Source organism: Camelus dromedarius, chromosome 2 (assembly GCF_036321535.1).
Source record: "Camelus dromedarius isolate mCamDro1 chromosome 2, mCamDro1.pat, whole genome shotgun sequence".
NCBI lineage: Eukaryota > Metazoa > Chordata > Mammalia > Artiodactyla > Camelidae > Camelus > Camelus dromedarius.
Window position 1 is genome coordinate 80,563,570 of NC_087437.1, and position 27,588 is coordinate 80,591,157.

The 27,588-nt window shown below is 37.7% G+C and overlaps 2 protein-coding genes across 8 annotated transcripts in view; both read right to left on the reverse strand.

The window, feature by feature from the left end:
* The window catches only part of NXPE3 (neurexophilin and PC-esterase domain family member 3), a 35,207-nt gene extending 24,870 nt beyond the window's left edge, over window positions 1–10,337 (reverse strand). Inside the window, exons 1-4 of one of the 4 annotated variants that reach the window (XM_031456418.2) lie at window positions 10,228–10,336; window positions 7,270–7,443; window positions 6,535–6,642; window positions 5,132–5,423 (exon numbers count right to left, since the gene is read on the reverse strand). In XM_031456418.2, coding sequence (XP_031312278.1) covers window positions 5,132–5,224 — 93 coding nt within the window. In that variant the 5' untranslated portion in view covers window positions 5,225–5,423; window positions 6,535–6,642; window positions 7,270–7,443; window positions 10,228–10,336. The other 3 variants (XM_031456434.2, XM_031456412.2, XM_031456424.2) reach the window with 3 other exon arrangements.
* Window positions 10,338–21,694: 11,357 nt separating this feature from the next.
* The window catches only part of CEP97 (centrosomal protein 97), a 36,049-nt gene continuing 30,155 nt past the window's right edge, over window positions 21,695–27,588 (reverse strand). For all 4 annotated transcript variants that reach the window (XM_064495825.1, XM_010978426.3, XM_064495820.1 and 1 more), the window contains one exon: window positions 21,695–26,650. In XM_064495825.1, coding sequence (XP_064351895.1) covers window positions 25,946–26,650 — 705 coding nt within the window. In that variant the 3' untranslated portion in view covers window positions 21,695–25,945. The remainder of the gene's footprint in view (window positions 26,651–27,588) is intronic.

Consider the following 27,588-nt stretch of genomic DNA (forward strand, 5'->3'; position numbering starts at 1 on the left):
CACAGACAAATAGAATGAAAAAGAGCTTAGAAAGCCCATATGATCCATAAGACACCACCAAACATACACATATTAGTATACTCAGGGTTTGAGAAAGGAAAAGAGGGACAGAGAGTTTAAAGAAATAACAGAGAACTTTCCAAACCTAGGGATATACTTGGACAACCAAATTCAAGAAGCTAGTAGATCATCCTATTATCTCTATGCAAAAAGACCTTCTCCAATTCACATTATAATGAAACTGTCAAAAAAAAAAAAAAAAAAAAACAAGGATAAAGAGAATCCTAAAAGCATCCAAAGGAAAAAAGATTGTAATCTACAAAAGAATGCCCATTAGGCTATCAGTAGATTTCTAAGCAGAAACTCTACAAGCCAGGAGAGAGTGGAATGACATATCCCAAGTGTTGAAAGAAAAAAAATTGCCAACCAAGAATACTCTACCCAGAAAAGTTATCCTTCAGAATATTATGTTAAGTAAGATGAGTCAGACAGGGAAGACAAATACTGTATACCACTTAGATGTGGAATCTAAAAAAGCTGAACTTGTAAAAACAGAGAGTAGAATGGTGACCGCCAGGGGCTGGGGGATTGGGGAATGCGAGATATTGTTTAAGGGTACAACTTGCAACTAGTAGATAAATAGTCCTGGAGATCTAATGCACAGCATAGTGATTATAGTCAACAACACTGTACTGTTGTGTTGATATAAATACAGTAAGTTTATGTAATAAACTTCAAAGTTGCTAAGAGATAAGATCTTAGTTGTTCTCACCATAAAAAGAAATGATAATTAAGTGATGTGATAAGTATTAGCTAACACTATGGGGGTAATCATATTTCAATATATAAATGTACCAAATCAACACATTGTACACCTTAAACTTATACAACATTATATGTCTATTACATCTCAATTTTTTAAGAACAGAAAAATTTCCCTTACCTACTGATTATCTTTTAGGAAATATTCCAGCCTCCCTCTCCTTTTCAGTTGTGAGGCTATGACCAACCATTAAGAACCAAACCACACTATGCACTCACAACATACTCCCTTCTCCTTCCTATCTTTTTCCTCTCTTCTTCTCCCACTGTCACTCATGTTCCTTTCGTGGCCACCCAGCTACCAATTCAAGACCAGCAGCCTGACCCATGCAACCCAATCCAAGAATAATCAGACACTTGGTGCTAAGTCACCTGAATTTTACTTGGAAAAAAATGCAAACGGGTCAATTTGCTTAATTTTCCTAAATGACAACTCTATTCTAGGCCAGTGACAAGGGCAACTTCAAGTCTGCTATCTTTTTAGATTCACAACCAAGAGGAAACACCGACGGTCACCCCTGGAGTCACTGTAAGGCATGGACTAAAGTGAATATTGTGATTGCCTGTCCCACATTCATTTCACTCCTCGCCTACTGAAAACCAGCACTGCAGCTTACTGACCTGTCAGCTCAGGGGTGGGCCTGACTGATGAGAGGATAATCCCAAGTGACTGATTCAGGAATGGGCCTGTGACCCAATTCTGGACTACAAAAAATGCATGCAGCCAAATCCAGACACCATCAGTACTCTGGTAACAGCTATCTGACTTCTACTTTGAAATAAAAAAATGCAAGTAACTTGTGAGAAGGTTTTGACAGAACAAATGTGTCTCTCAAGCTGGATATGTACAAGAAAGCAACCACCCGTTGTTATGGCAGCAACCTACAATCCAACGAAGAAAGAAGATGCCATAGATAAAAGCTAACGCACAAAAGAGGGCGCAGCTGAGACTTACAGAGAAACAGAGCCTGAATATGCCCAACACAGCAAAATGAACTATGCCCAGCCTCCTATTCTATTCTATTCTAAATGAACAATATTCCTTAACACTAAAGCCAGATTGAATCAGGTTCTTTACTTGCAGCCAAAAGCCCTAATACACTGGTATTATTTTTATAATGAGAAAAAAAATATGTATTTAAAATATCAATGAATAAAGAGAAGACAAATAAATACAGGTCATGCTCAATGAGAGCTTACCAGAAAAATAATAGATGATTCTCCCTACAATCTTTTGCTAATAGTAACACATATACCTTCTCCTCATATGTGTTTTCCCCCACCATGGTTTCAACCTGCATCACTCTATCTCCACTTCCATCATCACATCACCTCCATTTTCTTGCCACTCTCTGATAAGGACCCAGGTGATTACATTGGGCCCACTCAGATCATCCTGGATAATATCCCTATCTCAAGATCCTTAACTTAATCTTGTCTGCACAATCTCTTTTATCAGATAAGTTAACATATTTGCAGGTTCTGGGAATTGAAACATTGACATCTTTGGAGGGCTTACTCAGCCTACTATATATACCAACATGACAACAAATCCTTTACATTCAGAGACTTTTAGAAATTCACAAATCTGTGAATTCACTGTAGTAAGTGTTCTATTCACAATCATCTAACTAGGGAGGTTTTGCTTGTTCATGGGTTTTATTTGTTCCTCTACTCATCTAACTGAATTTGACTAAATCTTAGGAAATACGGGGATTTTTGTGTGATACATTTGAGATGGGGCAGATGAGATGTCTTAGGATTTGTATTTTTTAAAAGCCCCATGAATTATTTTCAATTTATTCAAATTTCATTTAAAAATATTTATTAATGTTTTAGAGGCTGAAAAAATTAAAATATCTAACCACATTTTATGTTGGAAAACTAAAAATTTAATAGTCATGACAAACGAAGTATTTCTTAAACTGCAAAAATCTCCATACATACAATATGAAGGAGACTAACTTAAAGCATGAGATAAGGAAACAAAAATGTGAAGGAGACCTGTTACCAATGGAAAGAATACTTGCCATGTTTAGCATTGTTTGTTTTGTTTGTTTATCTTAACCAACTCTGAATTTGGCACATCTGAAAATGCTTTCTCTCCCCTCACCACCTGTGAAGGTTAATCTTCGTATGTGATATTTTTAATTAAAATTGAGCCTGTGCTTTTTAGAAAATGCTTGGATACTCTAATTGCAAGATGAGTATAGTCAGGATAAGAAGCACAGGATGAAACAAAGGTAAAGGATGGGAGACTGCCAGGTTTCAGAGCCTTTCCCACTCCCTACTCCTCACCCCAAGCCTCTATCAGTTATCATAACAGTAATAAACTGAACAACCTAAAAATCATGACAATATTGTCAGCCTGGACAAGATGACCTCTTTAGACAAGAGAAAACATTTTACCACCAAAAGATTTATTTATTATTTTCTATATCAAAATTGTCCTCCATCATTTATTACTGCTACCTCCCTTCTCCATTATTGTTCAGTTTATGTCTGTGCAGGTAACTAGAGGTGCTGTTAGCTGACATTCAGTCCAGAAGTTTCCAAGAACTGAAGCAGGACCATTAGGGGAATTCCTAACAATAATTCCTAACATGCCTTCACGACTCTGGTCTACCCTCTCAAGTCTCTCTGTCTCCCTTTTCTATCCCTTCACCCATCCTACACTAACAACTATCTTCTCTGTTCTTACACCCAGGCTGTTGAACGTGGTGAACAAAACATAACCCTCACAAAGCCAACATAGGTGAGTGCCACGTACACGTATGGTCTCGAAAGTCATTACCCCTCTTACCATCCTGCAAGGTCAGCGCCATCTCCCACCCCTGTTCTTTCAAGCCCCTGCGTACAGACCTCCTGGCCTTCACCCTCCCTTCATCTTCCACCTCCTCCACAGGCAGGAACTCCCTCAGAGTCTTAGCTTCCAGCATCAAATATAACTACATTGCCAACCATCATGACATCCTTTCCTCTTAGGTCAGAGGAAGAAGCATGGCTCCTCCAACATAATTAATGATGAAATGATAACAAGAACATTCATGATGTACCATGTCCCTCATCCTACAGTTACATGCTCCATTTGTGCTCTGGATCCCATCCTCTCCTCCCCACCTTGGTCCAGTAATCCTCCTCTCCAGCTTTTCTACTCTTTCCCCCAAATTCACTGCAAAAGAAACAGTGAGATTTACCTTCCACCTGAAACACTGGACACCAGACAACAAAAGAAAATGATGCCTGAAAGATGGGAAATAAAGGCAGTATCCCCATGATTGAATGCCCTTTGCCTACAGCCTTAAGAGCATCTCCAGGCTGCAGCATAAGGAGGGGAACCCAGGTGGAGCCTGGTGAACTGGCTATGTTGAGGAGATGGGGCTGGGAGTCTTAAAGGGCAAGCTGACCAGAACCCACAGAGCAGAGTAACAGGAGGAGAGAGCAGCACAGAGAGAACTCAGGAGATCTACAGAGGGTTCCGCTCCAACATTCAGCAGAGTAGTAAAGAGCGTGTGTGTGTAAAGAAACTCCTAGAGGCTGGCGAAAGAACCACCTGAATGCAGGAAAGAGAACAGTAACCTGAGCTCCCACAGGGCTGGGATGTTTAGGGGACACAATCAATCAGTCTACTGCAAAATCCAGTAAGCAAAGAAATACCATCATGAAGTTGGACCTGTAACCTGAGAAGTACCACAAGCCAACAAAATAAAAGGGGCAGCATCATTTTATACAGAAACTACTTCACAGCTTTTGGTGATGTGTGTGTTCATGCAGGGAATGGCAGAGAGGGGGAAGGGGACTACTACTAAGGGCCTTCTTAGTGCCAGGCACCTGTGAGGGTTCAGTAAGACACAGCCCCTGCCCCTGAGTTCCACACAGTAGTCCTCAAAACAGACCCATCGTCAACTCCTGCCCCTGAAATACTCCTTCAATTTCTGCCAGGAGTGAGCTAAAAGGTCCCCTCCTTGAAAGGGCTTTCCTTCACCACTCTAAAGGTACTCGAGGGTAACCCACTTTCCTTTCGCTACAGCACTTCTCACTTACTATTACTATATTATAGATTATGATTACTTATTACTCTTATTTTCTCCCATGCACATTTGGAATATGAGCTCCACAGTGAAGAAACCACTGCACCCTTGGTGACTAGCACAGTATATAACCATTGAAGGCACTCAAATACTTATTTAAAGAAAACAAGAACTATGACTGGGATGAGTTTCCTGATGATCAACATTTTCTTGGCTAGTTAGCCCCAAATCCCTAGATTTGGTTCCCTTAGTCATGAAGGAGTATGCTGAGTACTCACCTCTACCTGAGTAACATTGATGACCAGCACCACCACCATCAATACTGCAAGCAAACAGCAGAAAAGCCGCAGATTAAAGAAATTGATCCACATTGTCCGGCTGTGTCTTGATCACCCATGGCCGACACCATGCTCCCTTCACTCCTCAAAACTCCATGTCTTTGTTTTTCGGAGCTGCAGATGAGCTTTCAGTTTAATTCGCTTTTTTTTTTTGGCTAGTATCCGTAAGAGTTCTTTGCATAGAAGAACAGCTGGGGTTGATTTAAGCAGTACATTTTTCTCCAAAGGACTCCTTCAAAAAGGGGAGATGAGAAAACAGATCACCAATTACAATAGCCTAGGGTGGAGTAAAAGGAAAGACATCACATTTCCTTTTTGTTAACCTTATCAAAGCTCAAAGTCACGAAGAGAAAGCAAAGAGCCAGAGCACAGTAACATCTCTTCCATACCTGGACAATCTACTCAAACCCAACTCCAGGCTTCCGTGGAGGACAGGGTGGAGAGGTCATGGTGAAAAGGGTGCATAACCATGGTGCAGAGGATCTCAGAACACCTCAGCTGCACCAGCCCTCCCTGCAGTTTTGGGTTGGGTCCCGCAAGCCCCCTGTTCCCTCACTCCTGTGCTCTTCTGGTCTAATCCATCCCCAGGCCCCACGTCCCATACCACAAGGACCATGACGATCCTTCCTCACCCCAGCTTCATAAGGGGGACAAGGCTAAGCAATTTCAACACGCTTTCCACCCTCAGAATCCCCACAGCACTCACTTTTTCCTCTTCTCAGCTGATCTTTACATTTGTGGGTATTTCTTGTCTCTACAACTATACTATACCAATTAAGACTATATTAAAAAAAAAACAACAACAGAAACTATAGATCTGAGAAAAGCAACTTAATTGTAATAATATATCATACTTTTTAATCCCCTCTCAGTACCTAGCTCTTTACATGATATATGCTGATTCAACAATCCACACAACCAGTAATTATGGAGGCCTCCTCTATACCAGGTGCTGTACTAAGTGCAAAGCTCACACTCCTATGAGGCAAGAGGCATTTCCCTCCTAAATTAAAGAGGAATACCTCCCCCACTCCTGGTCACCTCCACAGGGATGCCAGGTAGTGTGACAGACTGCACTCAACCATCTCATGGCCCCCCAACGCTGCCCTTCTCCAACACCCAGGTACCTACCCACCCTGAAGTGCCTGTAAATTCTAGGAAGGGAATGGTTGTGAAATAGAGGAAATAATTCTGCCACCAAGTCCCCAGCTGTTCCTCTGTAGAAACCTTTCTCAAGGAGTTGGCCACAAGAACCACAGGTTTCCCTGATGGCCAGAGAGAGAAGACCGAAGATGAAACTCCACAGGAATTCGGTTGCACCATGGTAGGCATGGTCTACGTACTGTGTGAAGGCCAGCAATTCAGAAGACATCAGCGTGGGCAGAGCCGGTCAGCAGCAGCAGAGCAACGGGCAGTGGTGCAGATGGATGGCAGGGCAGCAGACCCCACAGCTACAGGAATGATAGGGCTATAGCACGAATGCAAATATGCAAGAAGCCCCTCACAGTCAGGGACTTCTACTGAAAATTGTTACAGAGGGTCATGTCTCAGAAAAGATCTGACTTCCTGCTACAAACTAGTAGAACACTGAGATTAGAAAGACCCAACTATATGACCTGCCGTGTACTAGACAGACCTATCTTTGAAAAGACATATACTAAAATGCAGGTACTTGTCACCTCTGGGCAGGTTTTGTTTTTCTCCTTCATCTTCACCAGGAAATAAAAATCACAAATTTAAGGATAAAGCCAGTTTCTAAAAGTAATAATTAAAGACGAGCCATAAACAGAAATCATGTTCCCATCGGGCATGGGAAAACAATTTAAAATGAAATCTTTAAAACGAAAGATTTCAAACTGAAAAAAGAAATCTGTAACAGATTTCTGATTTTTTTCCTACAAATATAAAACCTAGGCATTATAACAAGAAGTCTACTTGCAAGGAGAGCAGAGAATAACACTGGGTATCTCAAAATGCCACGGAACTGAGTGAGAACAATAGTGCTAGATACAAACAACTCCAAAACAAGTTTCCTAGATCAACCAAAAAATAAAAATATGTAATTGAATTTGATTTACCTTTTTTTAAAAAGAGTCCAGTTCCCAAGATGTTTATTAGAACTAAAAAATTCGAGTTTACTTTCCTTCCAGTGCAAAGTCTGAATTCAAGCAATCATGATAGCCCTTATTCTTTTCTCGTCACATTTGAAGCAGCACATGTTGATGTTTTTCATTTTTATACCATTCTTCCTGCTGCAACAGAGGTAAGCACATGAAATACAAGTTAAAGATACAGAAAATGAAGTAAAGGAAAATACATTTGAAACCAAGAGTACAATTTTATAGCAAAGAGATGTACATAGATTTCAGTACAAAGTAGTGAGAGGAGTGAGGATAGGAACATTTCCTTTCCTAGTAACAAAAAACAGTAGCTAGTTATTTATATTCATGAACTTAAACATAGCAAATCACTCTAAGATCTCAGCTGAAAGGTCAAAAGCCTTATAAATAGCAGTATGACTGTGAAAAAAATAAACCAAATATAAAAGTTCCATATGTTACTTTTCTTATAGACTAGAATAATCATGTAGTTCAATGATCCACCCTACTCCTAGAGGAAACAAGAGGTACCCAGATACACCTAAAAGTTACAATCAATCCGTGAGGAATCTCAACTTCAACAGTCTTGTTTTCAAATCTTTCTTAAGTGTTAGTACACCACTCACTCTTGCTTCATATATATGCTCAAAGGGCAAGGAAAAATTAGAATCTGTAGTCTTTTGGGTTTGTTTTGCCAGATTTTGGCTAAGACTATTTAACAGCCAATCTAAATTCTTTATAGTCTGTGGTGACAACCCTAAACTACTATTAGGTACCTGACTTCTTACCCCCATCTCACAAGAGAATTACAAAGTGATTGCTCACATCACTTGGAATTATAATTGTCAGTACACAAATGAAATACTTGAGTTTGGTACTAAAAAGGAAAACAGGCAGCAACCCCACTCTCTGGGGGGCTAATAGTCTTAGAAAACCATTTCACAAAAACAATACACTATTGAACAACCACACATCCAGTTTGTGGGACAGTCCCCATCCAAAATACTCTGACTTGCTATCCACATAAATATAATTGTACTTGTCAGAGAAAGTATCTGGAATTTTAGTTCAGAATACAAAGACCCCTACATCAAAGACAAAAGCACAGATTTATATGGAATATACCCAAACTTAAATGCTCCTATCTCAAACTTTCCAAAGAGCAGCTGTATTTCATAGGGTGCTAAGACTTTGAAACTTAACAAGGCAACATCTAGGGAAAGAGCTGGAGACTCATCCAAGACCATGACAATGATGGGTTAACTAAATAAGAGCAATCCTTATACAAAGTTGAAGCAGGGACAAAAGTCTGCACAGGGACTGAAGTCTGCAGGACTGTTTCCCCAGATTCTATTCCATTTCTCTTTCATGTACCCCCACCTCACATGCCCAAAATGCTGACTCATCTAGGCCTTCGCTTCTCCTTCTTTTAAAGTAGCACCCCATGCTTTCATAATGCCAGGGGAGGGGAAGGAGTAGGGTAGAGAAGTAAACAAATCAGTTAAATGAGTCACAAAGCAGTAAGTGCTTTAAGAAAAAAATTGGGCATGGAGATAGGCATGATCTTTAACCTTACATGCACATTAGTATCGTCCCAGAAGCCTATAAATATTCCACTGCTTGGACTACACTCAACCAACTGGACCAGAATCTAGGGCAACAGGGGCCAAGAAGCAGCTTTTTTTTTAAGGTCTATAGATGATAATATACAGCCATGTAGGAGAACCACGGGTACAGAGTGGCCAGAGGGTGTTATTTGTATAAATAGGCCAGGGATGGTCTCTCTGAGAGGATGTTTAGAATTGTAACTTACATTGTCCCTCCAGGACAATCCGATTCTGGGACAACGGGGACAGCCAACCCTACTTCAGTGATCTATCCCTCTGTTTCCTTTCTCAGTAACAAATAACAGCACTGTTATCAGGCCCAAAGAGATTGTGAGGATAACAGACACAGAGAGAAGATATTAAACACAGTCAAAAGAAAGCAGAACCCAAACACAATGGAAGAAGTGTGCTGCCCCCTCCGCTGCGTGGATTGAGACTATTAATTATCAGGGTCTGGGAGTGCCGCCAGCTTCAAGGACACCCTGATGTTCCAAATGATAATTAACCACAGCGAGGAGAGGGGAGGCCCATCAGAGCAGCGTGATACTTTATCTATCGGAAATGTGGCAACGGTCCTTCTTTACAGCAAATAATGAAAAACAAGAAAAATTGTACAGACAGACAATTACACATTTTGTATAAATCCTGCCTGAGAACCCCTGTTACCATAAGCTTAGTGGTCTCTGATCAAGTAGAGATGAGCGGCAGGCCAGGCAAGGTCTCCACATCACTCCTTGTAAAGTCACACTCGTTTCTCCCCATTCGACCTGAATCTGATGTCCCAAAACTACATCTCCGTGAGACCACAACAGTTCAACTTGTGAGAGGACCGCCACCCTAGAGGCGGCTGGGGCCCGGAGAGCGATGAGACTGGGAATGAGGTCTGAGGAGGGAGGCGTTGCCAAGTGCCCCGCAGACGGTTAGAAAAGGTGTGTGGGGGGAGGGGTCTTTAGCTGCCCCGAGGTCCTGGCTCTACCGCGTTGCGACTGCACCTGCGGCGTTGCAAGTCGAGAAAACTGAGGATGGAGATGCTCGCGCCCAGCCCCGCCCCCTCCCTGCCGGGACCAGCAGCGGCTCGGGGACTCCGGTCCTAGGCAGTCGTGGACTCCAACTCTGCCCTGCCTTGGGCCGGAGCCTCCTGTTCCAGACTCGGGTGGCCCCTGTCATTGCCCCCTGGAGCTGCAGCTCCCCAGCACCGGGCCGGGGCCTCGGGAGCCGGCGCGCAGAGAAAGGGGCTTTGCAGCCGAGAAGGGCGCGCGAGGAGCAATGGTTCGCTCGGGCGGAAGGAGCTGGGCCCGGGGCCCGCGCACACCCACCGGCCCGCACTCACCTCCAGGTCTCGCCTCCCGCCGCGCGCTCTCCCGCGGCCGAAGCCCAGGACTTCCTGGCCCGAAACCACTGACCGGGCCGCCAGGCGGGGCTGTCTGGTCCCGCTGCGTCGCCTCACCCTGGACCCCCGGCTACGATTGGTTGAGCTGTGGGAGGGGCGGGCCGAGGACGCTGACTGACAGCCGCAGGCGCCGAGCGCTGAGCGTCAAGCCCCAAGTCGAGGACGCTGAGTTGGCGCCCCTCGGCTCCGCGCTGTGTGGCTCCTGCGTGCGAAGGGATCGTGCAGCTGTCACCCTGTGGACTGAACTCTGGCCCCCATCGGGAGCCGACTCCTGTCGCCTTCGGACATCAGGGTCTCCCCAGGGAGCATCTGTTTCAGAGCTTTTTTCATCTCAGCGAAAGTAAGCAAACTGGAGGATTCCCCAATTTGGGCCGTCTTTCCTCCCAGTGGAGGAATGTATTGTTCGCTGTACCGGAAAAACATGATTTGCCAAACTCGAGCACCTAGCAGGCAGGTCCTTGAATCTTTCCTTACTTGAAATTAGTCGATTTATTCTGTTGGTCCTTAAAACAACCCCGTTCCTTTTACCGTCCCTGTTCCTGACATGAGTCTTCGAGCCTGAATACTTTCCCTCCCCTCCCCTCGCCCCCAAATTCTGTGTAATGCTATTGGACATTCTTCTTAGTGGTCCGGAGCAGCTGTGTGAAATTCAGGAACTGAGAGGAGTCCTTCAAAGACAGAAGCCCTTGTTCAGGAAACCAGAAGGGAAGGCAGGGCTGCTCTGTGTTCCCCAGCGCTGGGAGCATGGTGGAGTTAATCGAATTTATCCCAGCAAAACGTAGGCTCCAAAAGTAGACTGCCCCAGACTATTATCTTAAGGTTGAAGAAGAATAATGAATATAAATTACAACTAACATTAATTATTTTTACATTTATTGACCACAATGGACTCTACGTTCTCATTCCGAAGTTTTCATGGTAGGACATGCATAAGTGACCTGTGGAATACAAGGAGGTTCTACATAAGGCAGTCTTTTCTGGAATATTGTTTCATTCTTTCTAAAGGATCAGCCTTTTGTACTAATACGAAGTGGTTTCCATTGCCTCTGTGCCCATATGATAGCTTGCTGTTCTGTTTAAGTCTTATCTTCCAGTAGATGGACTCCCTCCCTCTTGTCTTTCAGTTTGGCTGTCTGGCACATGGCAAGTACTTAAGACATAATTATTTCTAGCCATGGTTTTGGACCACATTAGTGATCCTTATTCACCCTCATTCACACAGGTATTCAGAACCCTCTGGCTTTTGAGTGATCTTATTTATATTTTACAGTCATTATAGACACAAGAGTGGCTGGGTCTAGAAATGGCTGTTCATCACTAACAGCTTCTTAAAAGATCTCTGACTACAAAGTCACCACACTCCCACTGCAGAAATACTGTACAAAGAATATTCGCATTGGATCCTAGCCTGACTGAGTCTAATCCACAGCTTTGTCTCTTGCTAGCAGTGCCATCCTAGGCAAATTATTTAACTTCTCTGAGCTCATTTCCTCAACTGTAAATTAGGGGCAACATTACCTGCTCTTGGGAATAAATGAGAAGACAAGTGAAAAGCATCTAGTACACGGCCCAAATCTCTTCCTCTTGAATTCTCTATCTCAGATTATGACATAGCATAAGGAATTTCTAAATGTGTCATTTATGATAACCTACTTTTGAGCTGGAAAAAAAATAAGAACATAAGGTTTGTAATATTATGATATGAAACAAAAAGAACTGGTCATTTTTGACCTGTCTGCAGAAATAGTTTAGGTGCTTATGTTACTAAACTTCATTTCACTAAGCAAAACAAAGAATGGCTCCTAAGGTTAGATAAACAAAAGCAAATTATGCTTGTTTCTGATGTCGCTAACTTGGGGGATATTCACCAGCAAATGTGGCTCCGTATCTGATGGCAGAAGCTTGGGGCATGAGCACTCCTGAGCCCACAGCTGCTGATTAAGATCCTTGGCTTCCTCCTTTTGAATACATGACTGAAACTTGGGCCCCAAGAACTAGCAAGCCATGGTTCAAAATAAGTGACTGCTGTCACATTAGATGCGAACCACCCTATTCCAAATACACCACGGACCGTGAGAGGATGCTGCCAAGGGCGGGAGACTAAAAGAGCTATTTGGTGCCTGTACTGGTCTGCTCAGGCTTCCATGATAAAATGCCATAGGCTGGGTGACTTAAACAACAGAAATTAATTTTCTCACAGTTCTGGAGGCTGTAAGACCCAGTTCAGCCTGCCAGCTGATTCAGTTCCTGGCAAGAGTTTTCTTCCTGGCTTGTAGATACACACCTTCTCACTGTGTCCTACGTGACAGAGAGAGAAAGAGAACTCTCAAGTGTCTCCTCCTTCTCTTATAAAGACACCAATCTCATCAGATTAGTGTCTTTGACTCCCACGACCCACCCTTATGACCTTATTTAAACTTAATTGCCTCTTGTTGGGAAGGGCAGTCTTTCATGCATGAGTCCTTGGCCTGGAACACTTCCTTATCCAGAGATAAAAACTCTTGGCTTGTGCTGAGCTTGTAGCCTTGTGTGGGAATATCTTTCCCTGTCTCAGACTCAGAGTGCATTCCTTTGTTCCACTCTGCCCAGAATTCCTTCACCCCTTCCACCGTGTGATGACACAGTGAGAAAATGACCATCTAGGGAACAGGAAGCTAGCCCTCACTGGACATCAAATCTCCTGGTGCCTTGTTCTTGGATTTCCAGCCCCCAGAACTGTGAAAAATAAATTCTGCTGTTTATAAGCCACCCAGTCTATGGTATTGTTATAGCAGCCCAAATGGACTAAGACACTTATACAATCCAGTCAAAACTGTTTTCCAAAGTTAATTAGGTCATTCTGTTTTTCGTATCCCTATTCAGTGAGTTTATGTCATTCATCTGTAATACAGTTAGATTCCTTTGTCATATTCCATATTCCATCCTAAGATCCCCTAACATCCTAGCTGAGATTTAGGGGTAAAATTTGCATACAGTCAAATTTGAGTGTTCGTGTACTGTTCTATAGCTTTTGACAAATACCTAGAATCATGTATCTACAACTGCGGTATCATACAGAATGGATACATTACCCAAAAATTCCCACAAGCAGCTCTCAGCTACTACTAGTCCTGTTTTCTCTCCCTATAGTGCTGCCTTTTCCAGAATGTCATATACATGGAGTCATTCAACACGTACTACCAAGATTTTGATTATCAGAAAGTTTGGAAACCATTAGTCTTGCTAATTCAGATACTTCCTAAAACAAGTACCAGTATCCACCTGATGACCAAATCGGGAGTCAGCTTCAACTGAGTACATTTTAAAGGACATACCCTCTCAGCTCTGTATGTTATTGTTGGGCCAGTTGATGTCCTTCAAAGTCCAATGACCTCCATTTATGGGTTCTCAGATGTCTGCCTTCGATCCCTCAACAGATAAAGTACATTCTTTACTGTGCATGTTTCCCATAACAAACTAATAGCCCTAGGTAATGCCTAATCTCATAATTGCTGAGGCTGTTTTGTTTCAGCCCACCTTATGAGAGTCAAACCCCACTGCCCTTCACAGACCCTAAACCTCTTACCTCACCTACAACCAATTGGAGACTTGCACACAAGCCAATGAGGCACCTTGTGACCTGACATTATAAAAGACCCCAACAACCTGCCCTCTGTGCTCTCACACAGGTGCCCCTCGTCTGTATGGCCTGCTGCTGTCTATGGCAGTGTACGCCTAGTAAACTCTTCTATTCTCATACTTTATCTTTGGTAAATTCTTTTACCAACCTGCATGTCACCATGTCACTGACCGGCTGATGCCCACAACGATTATCTAAATTTGGAAGAATCTTTTTTGAAGGGCAAACAGATTTTCTTTTCCTTTAAATATACGTGAGAATGTGCACAAAAAACTTTGTCATTCTGCTGACTTGCTTTCAATCCTCTCTCCAGAGCATGCACTGCCATCCTCACCAATTTGAGTTGTTTGTTTCTAAATCAGTTTAGGCCACTTAAAATTTGTTGGAACTATATGATCTAGCTATTATATGAACCTTTGATCAAGTGTAAAACGAGAAAATATTCTTGGAAAACAAATAGTTGAGTGATTTGGAAAGACTCAAAATTGAACTGCATAAAGGAGTAAAACAAAAAACTGCTACTGAGTTAGAGATGGACAAGAAAATTATCAAAGGTCAGAGGGAGAAATTATAAAAATCCAGAAGTACTCTCCATTTGGGTGGTTTTACATGTGCTTTTAAGCTCTGTTTCAGAGAAATAAAAACTGAAATGGTGCATTATAGGTAGAATTTATACACAAAAGCCACCAAACCCCAGAACATCTATACTCAAAGAACACAATGTTGAAAAAGAACACTGAAGGACTTCAATTACCTTATTTCAAGATTTAGTGTAAAGCTACAGTAATCAATATAGTGTAGTGTACATATACATTTACAATATAAATGACTACATCACTGGAACAGAATAGAATCCAGTTATACTTTAAAAAAAAAAAAAACCTCATAGAAAAAGCAATCAGATTTGTGGTTACTACCAGAGTCGGGGGGTGAGGGGAGTGGGGATTGGATGAAAGCAGCCAAAAAGTACAAACTTCCAGTTATAAAATAAATAAGTACTAGGGATCTAATGTACATGATAAATATAATTAAGATTGCTTTATATTATATACAGAAGTTGTTAAGAGAGTAAATCTGAACAGTTCTCATAACAAGAAAAAACTTTTTCATTAACTTTGTATCTATATGAGAAGGATATTCATCAAATTTACTGTGCTAATCATTTCATGATATATGTTAAGTCAAATCCTTATGCTGTGCATCTTAAATTTATACCAAGTTGTATGTCAATTAAATCTCAATAAAACTGTGAAAGAAAAATAAAGAATTTTCTGGGAAAACAAAGGTGAGGGTGTTTATCACTAGACCTACCTTATCAGGAATAATAAAGGGTGTTCTTCAAGCAGAAATAAAAGGATGATATTAACATCATAAAAACATAAATGTATAAAACTCACTGATAATGCTAAATATATAGTCAAAGTAAGATTTTCTAGTATTTCAATGTTGGTGCATAATTCGCTTATAACTGTACTTTAAAAGTTAAAAAGGAAATGCATTAAAAATTACCATAATGACAAAACAAAAAGACAACCTATTGAATGGGAGAAAATATTTGCAAATGGTAAAGGATTACTATCCAACAAACATAAACAGCTCATACAACTCAACATCAAAAAAACCCACAAAAACCCAATTTAAAAATGGGTGGAAGTATAAATAGACATTTTTCCAAGGAGGAAATGCAGATGGCAAACAGGCACATGAAGAGATACTCAATGTCGCTAATCATCAGGGAAATGCAAATCAAAACCACAATGAGTAATCACCTCACACCTGTCAGAACAGCTACCATCAAAAAGAACACAAATAACAAATGTTGGCAAGATGTGGAGAAAATGGAACCCTTGTACAGTGTTGGCGGGAAGTAAATTAGGGCAGTCACTGCGGAAAATAATATGGAGGTTTATCAAAAAACTAAAATTACAACTATCATATAACCCAGCAGTTCCATTCCTGGGTATATATCCAAAAAAAATCCAAAAACACTGATCTGAAAAAAGATAAATGCACCCTCATGTTCATAACAGCATTATTTACAATTGCCAAGATATGGAAGCAACCTGAGTGTCCACCAACACGTGAATGGATAAAGAAGATGTGGTATATTTATACAATGGAATACTACTCAACCAATTAAAAAAAAAACAAAATTTTTGCCATTTGCCAGCAACATGTATAGACTTGGAGGAGGGCATGATGCTAAGTGAAATAAGTCAGACAAAGAAAGACATACACTGTATGATATCACTTATATGTGGAATCTAAAAAGTACAACAAACTAGTGAATATAACAAAAAAGGAGCCAACTCACAGATATAGAGGACAAACCAGCAGTTACCAGTGGAGAGAGGGAAGGGGAGAAGGGCAATATAGGGGTATGGGATTAAGAGGTATAAACTATTAGGTATAAAGTAAGTTACAAGGATATATTATACAACACAGGGACTACAGTAAATATTTTACAACTATAAATGGTATATAACCTTTAAAAATTGTGAATCACTATATTGTACACCTGTAACTTATATTGTATATCAAGTATACTTCAAAAAAAATAAATAATTAAAAAAAATAAGAACATATCACTAAAAATTATGATGGTAATTCAATCCAGAAAAAAATCATAACATTTAAAGTCTCAGAGTTAGAGAAAACTAAAAATTTAAATTTAAACCTATATGCATATTTTGTTACAGATAAGCATGATATGATGATCAACAAAATATTTTTCAAGCATAAAATATATTATTCAAGGATAAATATCTCTGGGAGTATAGTAGAATAGAAATGAGTTAACAAAGAAAAAGGAACAATGGAAACTTTCTAAGTGTTAAGCTAGAGTTTATTAATGTATTTTAAATCAGCTATGGTGGTTATAAAATTATAGCATTTGATTTTTCATGAGACATTTAGAAGAATGTTGTAATTTCATTTTTAAATGTCAATTCTTACAGTGTGCCAGAAATTAAATCCTTTGTAACTAAAAAAACAAACAAACCAACAAAAAAACTCCATAATTACCAAAATTTCTTATTAGATACATAGGATAAAAATATAACATCAATAACCTAGAATGTGAGGTCACCCAAAAGTATAAAATTTCTAATATGCTATCAAAGTGATTGTCAGCTTACAATAGAATGTTATAAATATAAGACACTTTATGTAAGCTTCACGGTAATCACAAAGAAAAACACCTGTAATAAATACACAAAAGACTAGGATAAAGGAGTCAAAGCATACCACCACAAAAAGTTATCAAATCACAAAAGAAGACAGCAAGAGAGGAAGCAAGGAAAAAAGCATCTATAAAACAGTCAGAAAACAATTAACAAAATGGCAAAAAGCCTATCAATAATTACCTATATAATATAAATGGTTTGATTCCTTAATCAAAAGACAGAGAAAGGCTGAATGGATTAAAAAACAAGATTCAATGACATCCACCTACAAGGGACTCACTTTAAGTAGACACACAGACTGAGAATGAAGGAATGGAAAAAGATATTTCAAGCAAATAGTAACCAAAAGAAAGCATGAGCAGCTAAATTAGACAAAATAGACTTTAAGATAAAAATGTCAAAAGAGATAAAGGTCATTATATGATGATAAAGGGGTCAATTTATCAAGAAGATAAAACAATTGTAAATATTTATGCATCCAACACCGTGGCACCTAAAAATATAAAGCAAATATTAACAGAACTAAAAAGGGAAATAAAGAGTGATATAATAATAGTTGGGGATTTTAAAATTCCACTCTCAACAATGGATAAATCATCTGCACAAAGAATCAATAAGGAAACTGCAGACTTGAACACTATAGACCAGATAGATCTAATAGACATGTACAGAACATTCCATCCAACAGCAGCAGAACACACATTCTTCTCAAATGCAAATGGAACATTTTCTAGGATAGAGCATATGTTAGACCACAAAATAATTCTCAACAAATTAAAGATAGAAATTACATCAGGTATTTATTTTTCCAATCACAGTGAAATGAAACTAGAAGTCAATAACAGAAGGAAAGCTGGAAAATTTACAAATATATAGAAATTAAACAACACTCTCCTGAAAAGGTATTTAAAAAAATATCTTGAGATAAATGAAAATGAAAAGACAAAAAACCAAAACTTATGGGATGCAGCAAAAGCCAATCCCCGAAGGAATTTTATAGTGACGAGTGCATACATCAAGAAAAAAGAAAGACCTCAAACTACTTAACTTTACACATCAAGAAACTAGTAAAAGAAAAACTAAGCCCAAAGTTATCAAAAGACGGAAACAAGAAAGATGAGATCATAAATAAACAAAATAGAAAACAGGAAAACGATAGAAAAGATTAACAAAACTAAGAATTGGCTCTTTGGAAAGATAAACTAAATTGACAAAACTTTAGATAGATTACTCAAGAAAAGAGAAGATCTAAATAAATAAAATTTTAAGTGCTTTCACAAAGAGGACATATTACAGCTGATATCACACAAATATGAAGAATCATAGAGACTACTGTGAACAATTAAATAGCAACAAATTAGACAGCCTAGGAGAAATGGAGAATTCCTAGAAACATACAATCAATTAGGAGTGACTGAGGAAGAAATCTGAGCAGATCAATAATGAGTAGGAGGTTGAATTAAAAACCTCCCAACAAAGAAAAGTCCAGGACCAGATGGTTTCATTGGTGAATTCTACCAAACATTTAAAGAATTAATTCCAATCCTTCTCAAACTCTTCCAAAAAGTTGAAGAGGAAGGAACACTCCCAGTTTCACTTTATGAAGACAGCTTTATGCCAGTACCAAAGCCAGATAGAAAAGAAAAGCAATCCCTGATAAATATAGATGCAAATTTCTTGAACAAAATACTAGCAAACTAAATTCAAAAGTACAATAAAATGATCATACACCATGCAAGGATGGTTCAACATACACAAATACATATAATTTATATATAATATATAATGATAATCTATAACATACATATGTGTAAGACATTACAACTGTATATTGTATAACATGTATATTATATGATGTATAATTATATAATATGTATGCAAATATATAACATATATATGACACATCACATTTATATATACAGTTGACCCTTGGACAGCACAGGTTTAAATTGCACAGGTCCACTTATGCAGAGTTTTTTTGATAAATACATACTGCAGTACTACACAATCCTCAGTTGGTTGAATGTGGAACTGTGGACAGAAAGGGCTGACTATAAAGTTATTCTTGGATTTTTACCTTCGTGGGGTGGGGTCAGCACCTCTAATCCCTGTGTTGCTCAAGGATCAACTATATATAATAATTATGTATTATAAATATGGTACATAATAATTATATATAAATATATACAAATATACATATAATTTCATATATAATTTAAATTTATGTATGATTTAAAATATAAATGTGATACCTCACATTAATAGAATGAAAGATAAAAGTCCTATCATCTCATTAGATACAGAAAAAGCATTTGACAAAATCAACATCCATTCATGATAAAAACTCACAACAAATTGGATTTAAAAGGAACATATCTCAATATAATAAAAGCCATAAAGCCCACAGCTAACATGATACTCAATGTTGAAAAGCTGAAAGTTTTTCTTCTAAGATAAGGAACAAGAGTGCCCATTCTCACCACTGTTATTCAACATAATACTGTAAGTCCTAATCAAAGCAATCAGTCAAGGAAAAAAAATTAAAAGCATCCAAATCAAGAAGTAAAATTATCTGTTTGCAGATGACATGATCTTACATAGAGGAAACTCTAAAGGCTCTACCAAACCATAGAACTAATCAATGAACACAAGTAAAGCTGCAGAATACAAAATTGGCATACAAAAATCAGTTGCATATCTATACATTAATAAGCTATCTGAAAAAGAAAACTATCTCACTCACAACAGCATCAAAAATAACTCACTACCAAAAAAACCTTTTCTCATTAAAAATGAATATTCACTACAAAACAAACAACAAAATAAAATACTTAGGAATAAATTTAGCCAAGGAAGTCAAATTTCTTTATATTGAAAACTGTAAGACGTTGATGAAAGAGATTGAGGAAGACAAAAATAAATGGAAAGATATCCCCCAATCATAGATTGGAAGAATTAATATTGTTAAAATGTCTAAACTACCCAGTGCCATCTATAGATTGCAATTTCTAACAAGATTCCAATGGCATCTTTTCACAGAAATGGGAAAAATAATCCTAAAATTCATATGGAACCTCAAAAGACCTCAAAAAGTCAGAGCTGAGGGAAAAAAAAAAAAAAGTAGGAGATATCACACTTCCTGATTACAAAGCTACAGTAATCAAAACAGTATGGAACTGGCATAAAACCGGACACATAGACCAATGAAGCAGAATCAAGAGCCCAGAAATAAACCCATGCATATACAGTCAACTAAGATTTGACAAGAGCCAAGAATACTTAATAGGGAAAGGATAATCTCTTCAACAAATGATGCTGGGAAAACTGGATATCCACATGCCAAAGAATGAAACTGGACCCCTATCTTACACCATTCACAAAAATTAACTCAAAGTGAGACTTAAACATAAGACCTGATACCATAAAACGCCTTGAAACTTGCTAAGGAAATAGATCTTAAAAGTTCTCAATACACACACATACATACACACACACAAAATTGTAACCATGTGAGGTAGTGGATATATTAATTAATCCTATTATGATAAACGTTTTACAATATATACATATATTAAATCATCAAATTGTACACCTTAAACTTACACAATGTTACATGTCAATATTTTGCAATAAAGCTGGAAAACTATTTTTAATAAAATTGAAAAAAACAAATCGTAGCAAGTATAAACAATGGAATACTACTCAGCAATAAAAAGGAATGGACTATCAGCTGAATCTCTAAATAATTACACTGAATAAAAGAAACCAGGCAAAACAGAAGGAGGGGTTATGAGAAATCTTTTGGGGGTGAATATATTTATTTTGACTGTTGTGATGATGGGATGCATGTGTCATAATGTATCAAAATGTCCACTTGAAATATATGCAGTTCACTGTATGTTACTTATATTTCAGTAATTTTTTAAATTATAAGGTATAAATATATCTTTACTATTTTCTGAATTTTTAATTAACCAACTGTGTTAGTCTGCTCAGGATGCCATAACAAAATTCCACTGATTGAGTAACTTAAACAACAGAAATTTATTTTCTCGTATTTCTGGCAGCTGAAAGTCCAAAATCAAGGTGCCAACAGGTTGAATGTCTGATGAGAGCTCTCTTCCTGGCTTGCAAATGGCTGTCTTCTTGCTGTGTCCTCAAATGGCCTTTCTTCTAGGCACACAAAGAAATAATGTCTCTTCCTCTTCTTATAGGGACACCAGTACCACTGGATTAGAGCCCCACCCTTATGACCTCATTTAACCTTAATTACCTCCTTAATGTCCCTATCTCCAAATACAGTCACATTGGGGCTCAGGGCTTCAATATATGAACCGGGGGTGGGGGAGGATACAACTCAGTCCATAACACCAACCAACTACAGGCCCTAATTGTGTCAAATGAGAAGGCTTCTACTCCCTCCCTCCCTAACACTTTCAGCATCCACTGTTTCAACAGCGTCTGACAGTGTCACCTATGCTCTTTGAGGGATAATATTTGTTCTTCTCTACCCAGAGAATTCCAGTGAGTATCCTGGAAGTAATGAAATCTATACCAAACAAAACTAAACTCGTATTCCTTTCATAAGGCTAAAATTGCTTTATTGTCAATTCACTTATACAATACTGTTGAATGTTCTTTAAGAATTCTATCTGCAATGTGTTCTGAATTTTAATTACCCATTAATTACAAGCACAGTTAATAACAGCCATTACTACTAATCACTATTATATATAGATGAATCACTCAAACAAATGTACAAACTTTTTATTTAGAATCTGAGACTTAAATACAAATTAAGTAAGTACAATATAAAATATTAAGCCTTCATAAAACAGACCACAGCCACTTTAAATCATCCATTATTTCTACAACAAAATTAAAGAGAAACCTAAAAATAGTGTTAAATCAAATTATTTTTAAACTCTTACTGTCAGCATTAAAATAATTACAAAACACTCAAAGAAATTTAATTAGGAAATGAACAAAGCCACTACAGAGTAATTCCTGCTATCCACTAAAGTTAATTAAGGAATTAAATTGTAGTATGATTTCTACTCATTCACAAATAAAAAGCACCTCATTTTTAAAAGACATATACCTGTTTCTCTCCAAGGCTGTGAGGACTACATTGTTTACTTGACCTTTAAATTTAATATGGCACAATAGGTTTGATTAGTGAAAGCAATATCACTAAAAATGTTTAGAATGTTCCTTACAGACCTTTTCGGCTCTATTTCATAAATGAAGGGGGTCATATATTTAAAAGTTAAAATGTTACTGTAATAAAAATTCCTTAATAAGGTACATGGTAAAATAAAAATACACATTAAAGAATTATGTGTCTTTTTAAAATTTATGAATGGGAAATTGATCAGACTCATCTTGCATTTTCCCTTTTTACTACAGGAAAAAAAGATTTTTATATTTTATATTGTGGTTATCAATTCAACTCTAAGAATCTGTGCCAAACACATTATCAAGGGAGACAGTATAATATCATAAGTCTATACTGTTTCTGAAAATACTCATAAGAAGTTATTTTTAGATAAAAAACAGGTCCTACTGTATGGCACAGGGAACTATACTCAATACTTTGTAATGGCCTAAAATGAAAAAGAATATGAAAAGGAATATATATATTTACATATAAATGCGTCAGTATGCTGTACACTAGAAATTAACACAACGTTGTAAATCAACTATACTTCAATTTTTAGTTATTTGCATATATACTAAAATTATGTGGCTAAATATTTCCTACAAACATGCACATTGTAAGGCTTTTTATAATTAAATTTATAAAACCAAACTATATTCTGTATGTATCAACTGTCATGATTGGAGCTTTCTGCACACTAAGAGAGTCAAAACTTTACCATCTGTTTTTCTGTAAAACTAAAGATGAAATATAATCAAACTAGCATTTCACTAGAAAATTATGTATCCCAGCAACCTGTTATACTTCCTGTCATCAAATAAATGGACTCCAAGATGCAGTTAGTCTTTTAAAATGTTGATTTCTACCATGTTACTCTTTGAAAACCATTTTAATCAAATCACATTTCTTAGAGAAAATTCACTCAGGGTTCTGCACGTATCAGCTGTTTTTCCTCAAGCCACTCTGCCTTGAATGGTAGAGTTCCAGCTCTCTTAGAACTGTTTTTTTGTCTCTTTCAAAGAGGATGAAGAATATGTAGAGACTTTCTTACTGACTTACTGTGTAAAGATTAACGTAAAGTGTATATAATACATTTTGGAATACAATAACTTTTAAGTTTTCACAGTTTATTTTCTACTAACTAGCTATCCATTCAAACAAGTCATCTAACTTCTCTGTGCTTTAGTTTCATCTTTAAAACAAAGAGATTAGAATAGACAATCTCTAACGTTCCTTCCAATTCTCACATGGTATGATTCCATGCCTCTGAAGGAATATATTGAAATTGCTCACAAAGGAGGAGAACCAAAGTAAAATGGCACAGCTGAACTAACCTCTCCTATTAGAAGAACACAAAGACTCTGTTAAAGCTCAACTTCCCAAACCTTACCAGACTCATTCTCTGACCAGAGCAATAAATAGCTCATAGAGTTAAAACCAAGTACCTTAGTCAAATAAATAATTTTAAATTACACTGTAAACCTATTAAAATATATTAGGTCTGTGCCACAGTCTTCCTGCATTCTAATTTACATTACGTTCATTCTATTTACATTCGAGATAATCTGTACATCTAAGGTAGGGGGCTACTTAATATTCTTGCACTTCAAAATGCTAGTAAAGTTAAATAGCATGAACAGCAGAGTATCTTAATCATATTCTGCCAATTTTAAAATAAAAGTATGCTGAATACCATTTATGGGCTAGAAAAACAAGGCAAAGATGGAAAAGGAAATCTTATTGGCAAATGCTGATGTTCAAATGAACTTAGTTGTGTTTTGTCATTTCTTAAAAAAAGAGAAAAGTGGGGAGATGTCAGCAGAAGCCTACTGAGGTAATACTGAACCATGACATTTCAGAAGCTTTTATGAGAAACTAATGCACCATGATGCAGCATTTTGGTATTAGTGCAGCGCAAGTTGGTTTTTCTTTGTCTAACTATGGGCAGCAAATGAGGCACTTAACTGTAAAATAGAAAAATAGGGTACATTTAAGAAGAAATTCAAAATCATTCATAAAAGATAATCAGCATTATTCAAAAAGGTAAAAATTCTTCTCTTATTTAACATGCATTCAATGTGATATGTGCTTCACTAGGGAAAATCCTTTCAATGTAAGACTGCTGTTTTGTTTATAAGAGACAGAAAATATTTCCTTTGCAAGAGATTCTGGATTTCTGAGAATGAAATCCAAGTTTTCTCAACCTGAGTGCTACATATTTATAAACCAAGAAAAATACATCTTACCCACATTGGAGAAATGTTTCTAACTATCAACAAAGTAGAACATGGGACTCCCTGACTTTATTCTTGGAAGAATCAGAAGCTTTTATTTTGTATAAGTTCAAAGAAGGGGACCTAGTGACTGAACCGAGGAATGAACAGTTATTTAGCACCTCAATTTAGAGAACACTTAAGTATTGCCATAGTTTAAAATAGCTGTATGTCCACAGATTGGGAGCAAGTCAGGTATGTGTCGTTCAACAATACTAGAACAGTCTCAAAGATTAAAATAAGCTTCCCAAAATTATCCTTGATTTGTGAATGTGTCTATCTATAACGTTCAAACATGATATTGTCATTTCTTCCTGGAGTTACAGATACATACTCTTTTTAATAAGTAAAGAAATAAGTGAGGTGTATTTTTTTCCTCAACCACCATCAAATTGTCTTTCCCAATGTGGCACTTTTTCAGAGTTTAGATAGAAAATAGTCCTTAAAAAAAAAGTCATTCATATTCCTCCACTGGTATTATTTTAAATGTTCTTTTCTATGGGGCAGAGGTCAAAAGTGAAGTAAATGGCCACAGACCTCTGCTGAGATACACAAGCAAATAGAAAGCAGGAAGAGAGAAGACAAACAGACGTTAACTTCTGGCAATGTACTGGCACAGAAATGCCCATCTGTGAGGTAAAATCATCACTAAATGAAAAGATAACAAATGTTTCCTGTGACATTATTCCAAGTGAATGGAGCCTATATCCAAGAGAAATATTCTTGTGTTGCCTCTTTAAATAAACTTGACTTTAATTCTAGATAGAACACTGTTGCTTCACATGTTAAAACTGATACACGACATTAACTAAACTTTTCCATGAGACAATTTAATCATCCCCACTGAAAATTCCTATAATCTTACCTTTTGCTTATAAGAAGGCTTTCCTTGACTCATAAGGAAGGAAAAAAATGCTTAAAAATATATGTTCTTACTCCAAGGAGGCTGGCAAATTTCAATAGTTCACAAACCTATTTGTCATTTATATTCATTATAACAAATTGCATTCCTTATGACATAATTAATTTCCTTGTATGCAGAGGAATTAAAATACTCTTATTTATATCATTAAGGTAAATTTTTCTATCTTCTTTAACATATTCTAGTTTATTTTTGAAAGGAAGTGAATACATGAAAACACAGGAACACTGTTGATGCAATTCAGTTGTTAATAAAGTGCATGTAGCTTTCAATATAAATATTGTTTGATACCTTACAGCTAAGTAAAAAGCTAACAAAATCAAAATGAAGATTCAGCTTAGTACCTAGGATACAGAAAATATGAGACAAGAATATAAATTCTAGATAAATAGTAACAAAATTGGGAGGAATATTCTTCTCCCCACCCCTGACACAAAAAAGCCAACTGAAAATAGTCTGAAGTTAGTTGGATTTCTGCTTCCCAAGCAACCAGGCAAGCTACACAATAATACCAACATGCAATACCTGAAATGTAGAATCACATTCTGACTGCTGCTCTTGGGTGTCTGCATTTAATTTACAATTCTCTGGTGTCTGGCTGATTTCATCTTGCAGAGCAGGAGATATGCCATGAGCATCATCTACAGAAGCACTGTCAGACAAGGCATCTAACTTTTCAGGGGAACCAGCTATGTGAAGCTTACTATCTCCAGTCCCTTCATCCAAATGGGTCCTCTCATCAGCATCGTCTAGCTGTTGAACTGAAGTTAAATACTGTTCAAGCAGACTATTATCCTGCTCATGGTTTGAGCTTCCCTTACTCCATTCACCATGTTCTTCACTATCATCCCCTAGGTCTGGCTCTTTGCCATGTCTGACTGTGTCAATGGAATTCCCCATTATGGAACTTTCACTACCCTCTGTGGAACTTTTTTCAAAATCCAAAGAATCCTGTAAACAGTGTACTTGTTCTGTTAGGGAGGAATGAAAACCAGAGTCTGGAAATTCTGGTAAGGATTTCTCTTGAGGAGCTTCATCAGGAGCAATGAACCAATCAGAATTTTGATCAGAAGAGGGCTCCTGACTTCGGGTGAGTAATGCAGGTTTAGGTGGCACCAAGGTACTTGATACAGGAGGAACATCGATCTGCCAGGAACTTAGTTGCTGGTCCACTGACTGTTGCCAAGCTTGTAGAGACCTTACCTATAAACCAAAGGATATAGTTTTATTACAAAATAAAAATTATACCTGTTTTACAACTGTCCTTTGAGCTTTCTTCCTCAACACTCATAAAGCTGGTAAATGGCAGATGGCAGAACTGGAGTTAGAAACGACCTGACTCCCCTTACCCTTCCCACAGCACCCCCAGCCCAGACCTGGCTGGCACAAGTGGTTCACGTCCTTGGTAACAAAAGACCTTCTCCAGGGGAGCAGACATGGGCCTATTCGAAGCAATTCTCGTCTTGACTTGAAAAATAATCAGAAGCACAACGGCACATGTCTAGCTAACTAGGGGGTCAAAAAGGTACTCTGAGGTCAGGGGGAGGGTATCACTCAGTGGTAGAACACACGCTTAGCATGCACCAGGTTCTGGGTTCAATCCCCAGTGCCTCCATCTAAAAATAAATAAATAAATAAACAAACCTAATTCCCATCCAAAAAAATGTTTTTAAATCTTAAAAAATATATACACTGAGGTCTATTTAATAAGACAGATTAGAGCATATTCATATGAGCAGACTCTATAATCAAAGTCTCATTTTAGATACCCATTTGGGATTAAGAGTTTTTAAAAACTAGCAACAGAGTATATGCAACTCTAAAATACCTAAAAATACCCCGAGTTCTTGAAAATACAAACTTTACATTTTTAAAGTATAATTAAAATCTCCAGATTTCACTGTAAAATCCGCAACAAGAAAACAATACATACAATATTTTAGTTTTCCTTTGACTGTCCTCCAAGGTAATCACTGATAGCAGTTTGATATGTTATCTTTCCAGACCTTATACTATGTATTTTCAAATATAATGTTATAGGTAAAATCCTATTATAACAAATTCTTTTATAACAATATTTCCAAGGAATTATCATCAAGACATGTTTGTTGGGATACAACAACAGGAAAATCAATGTGTGA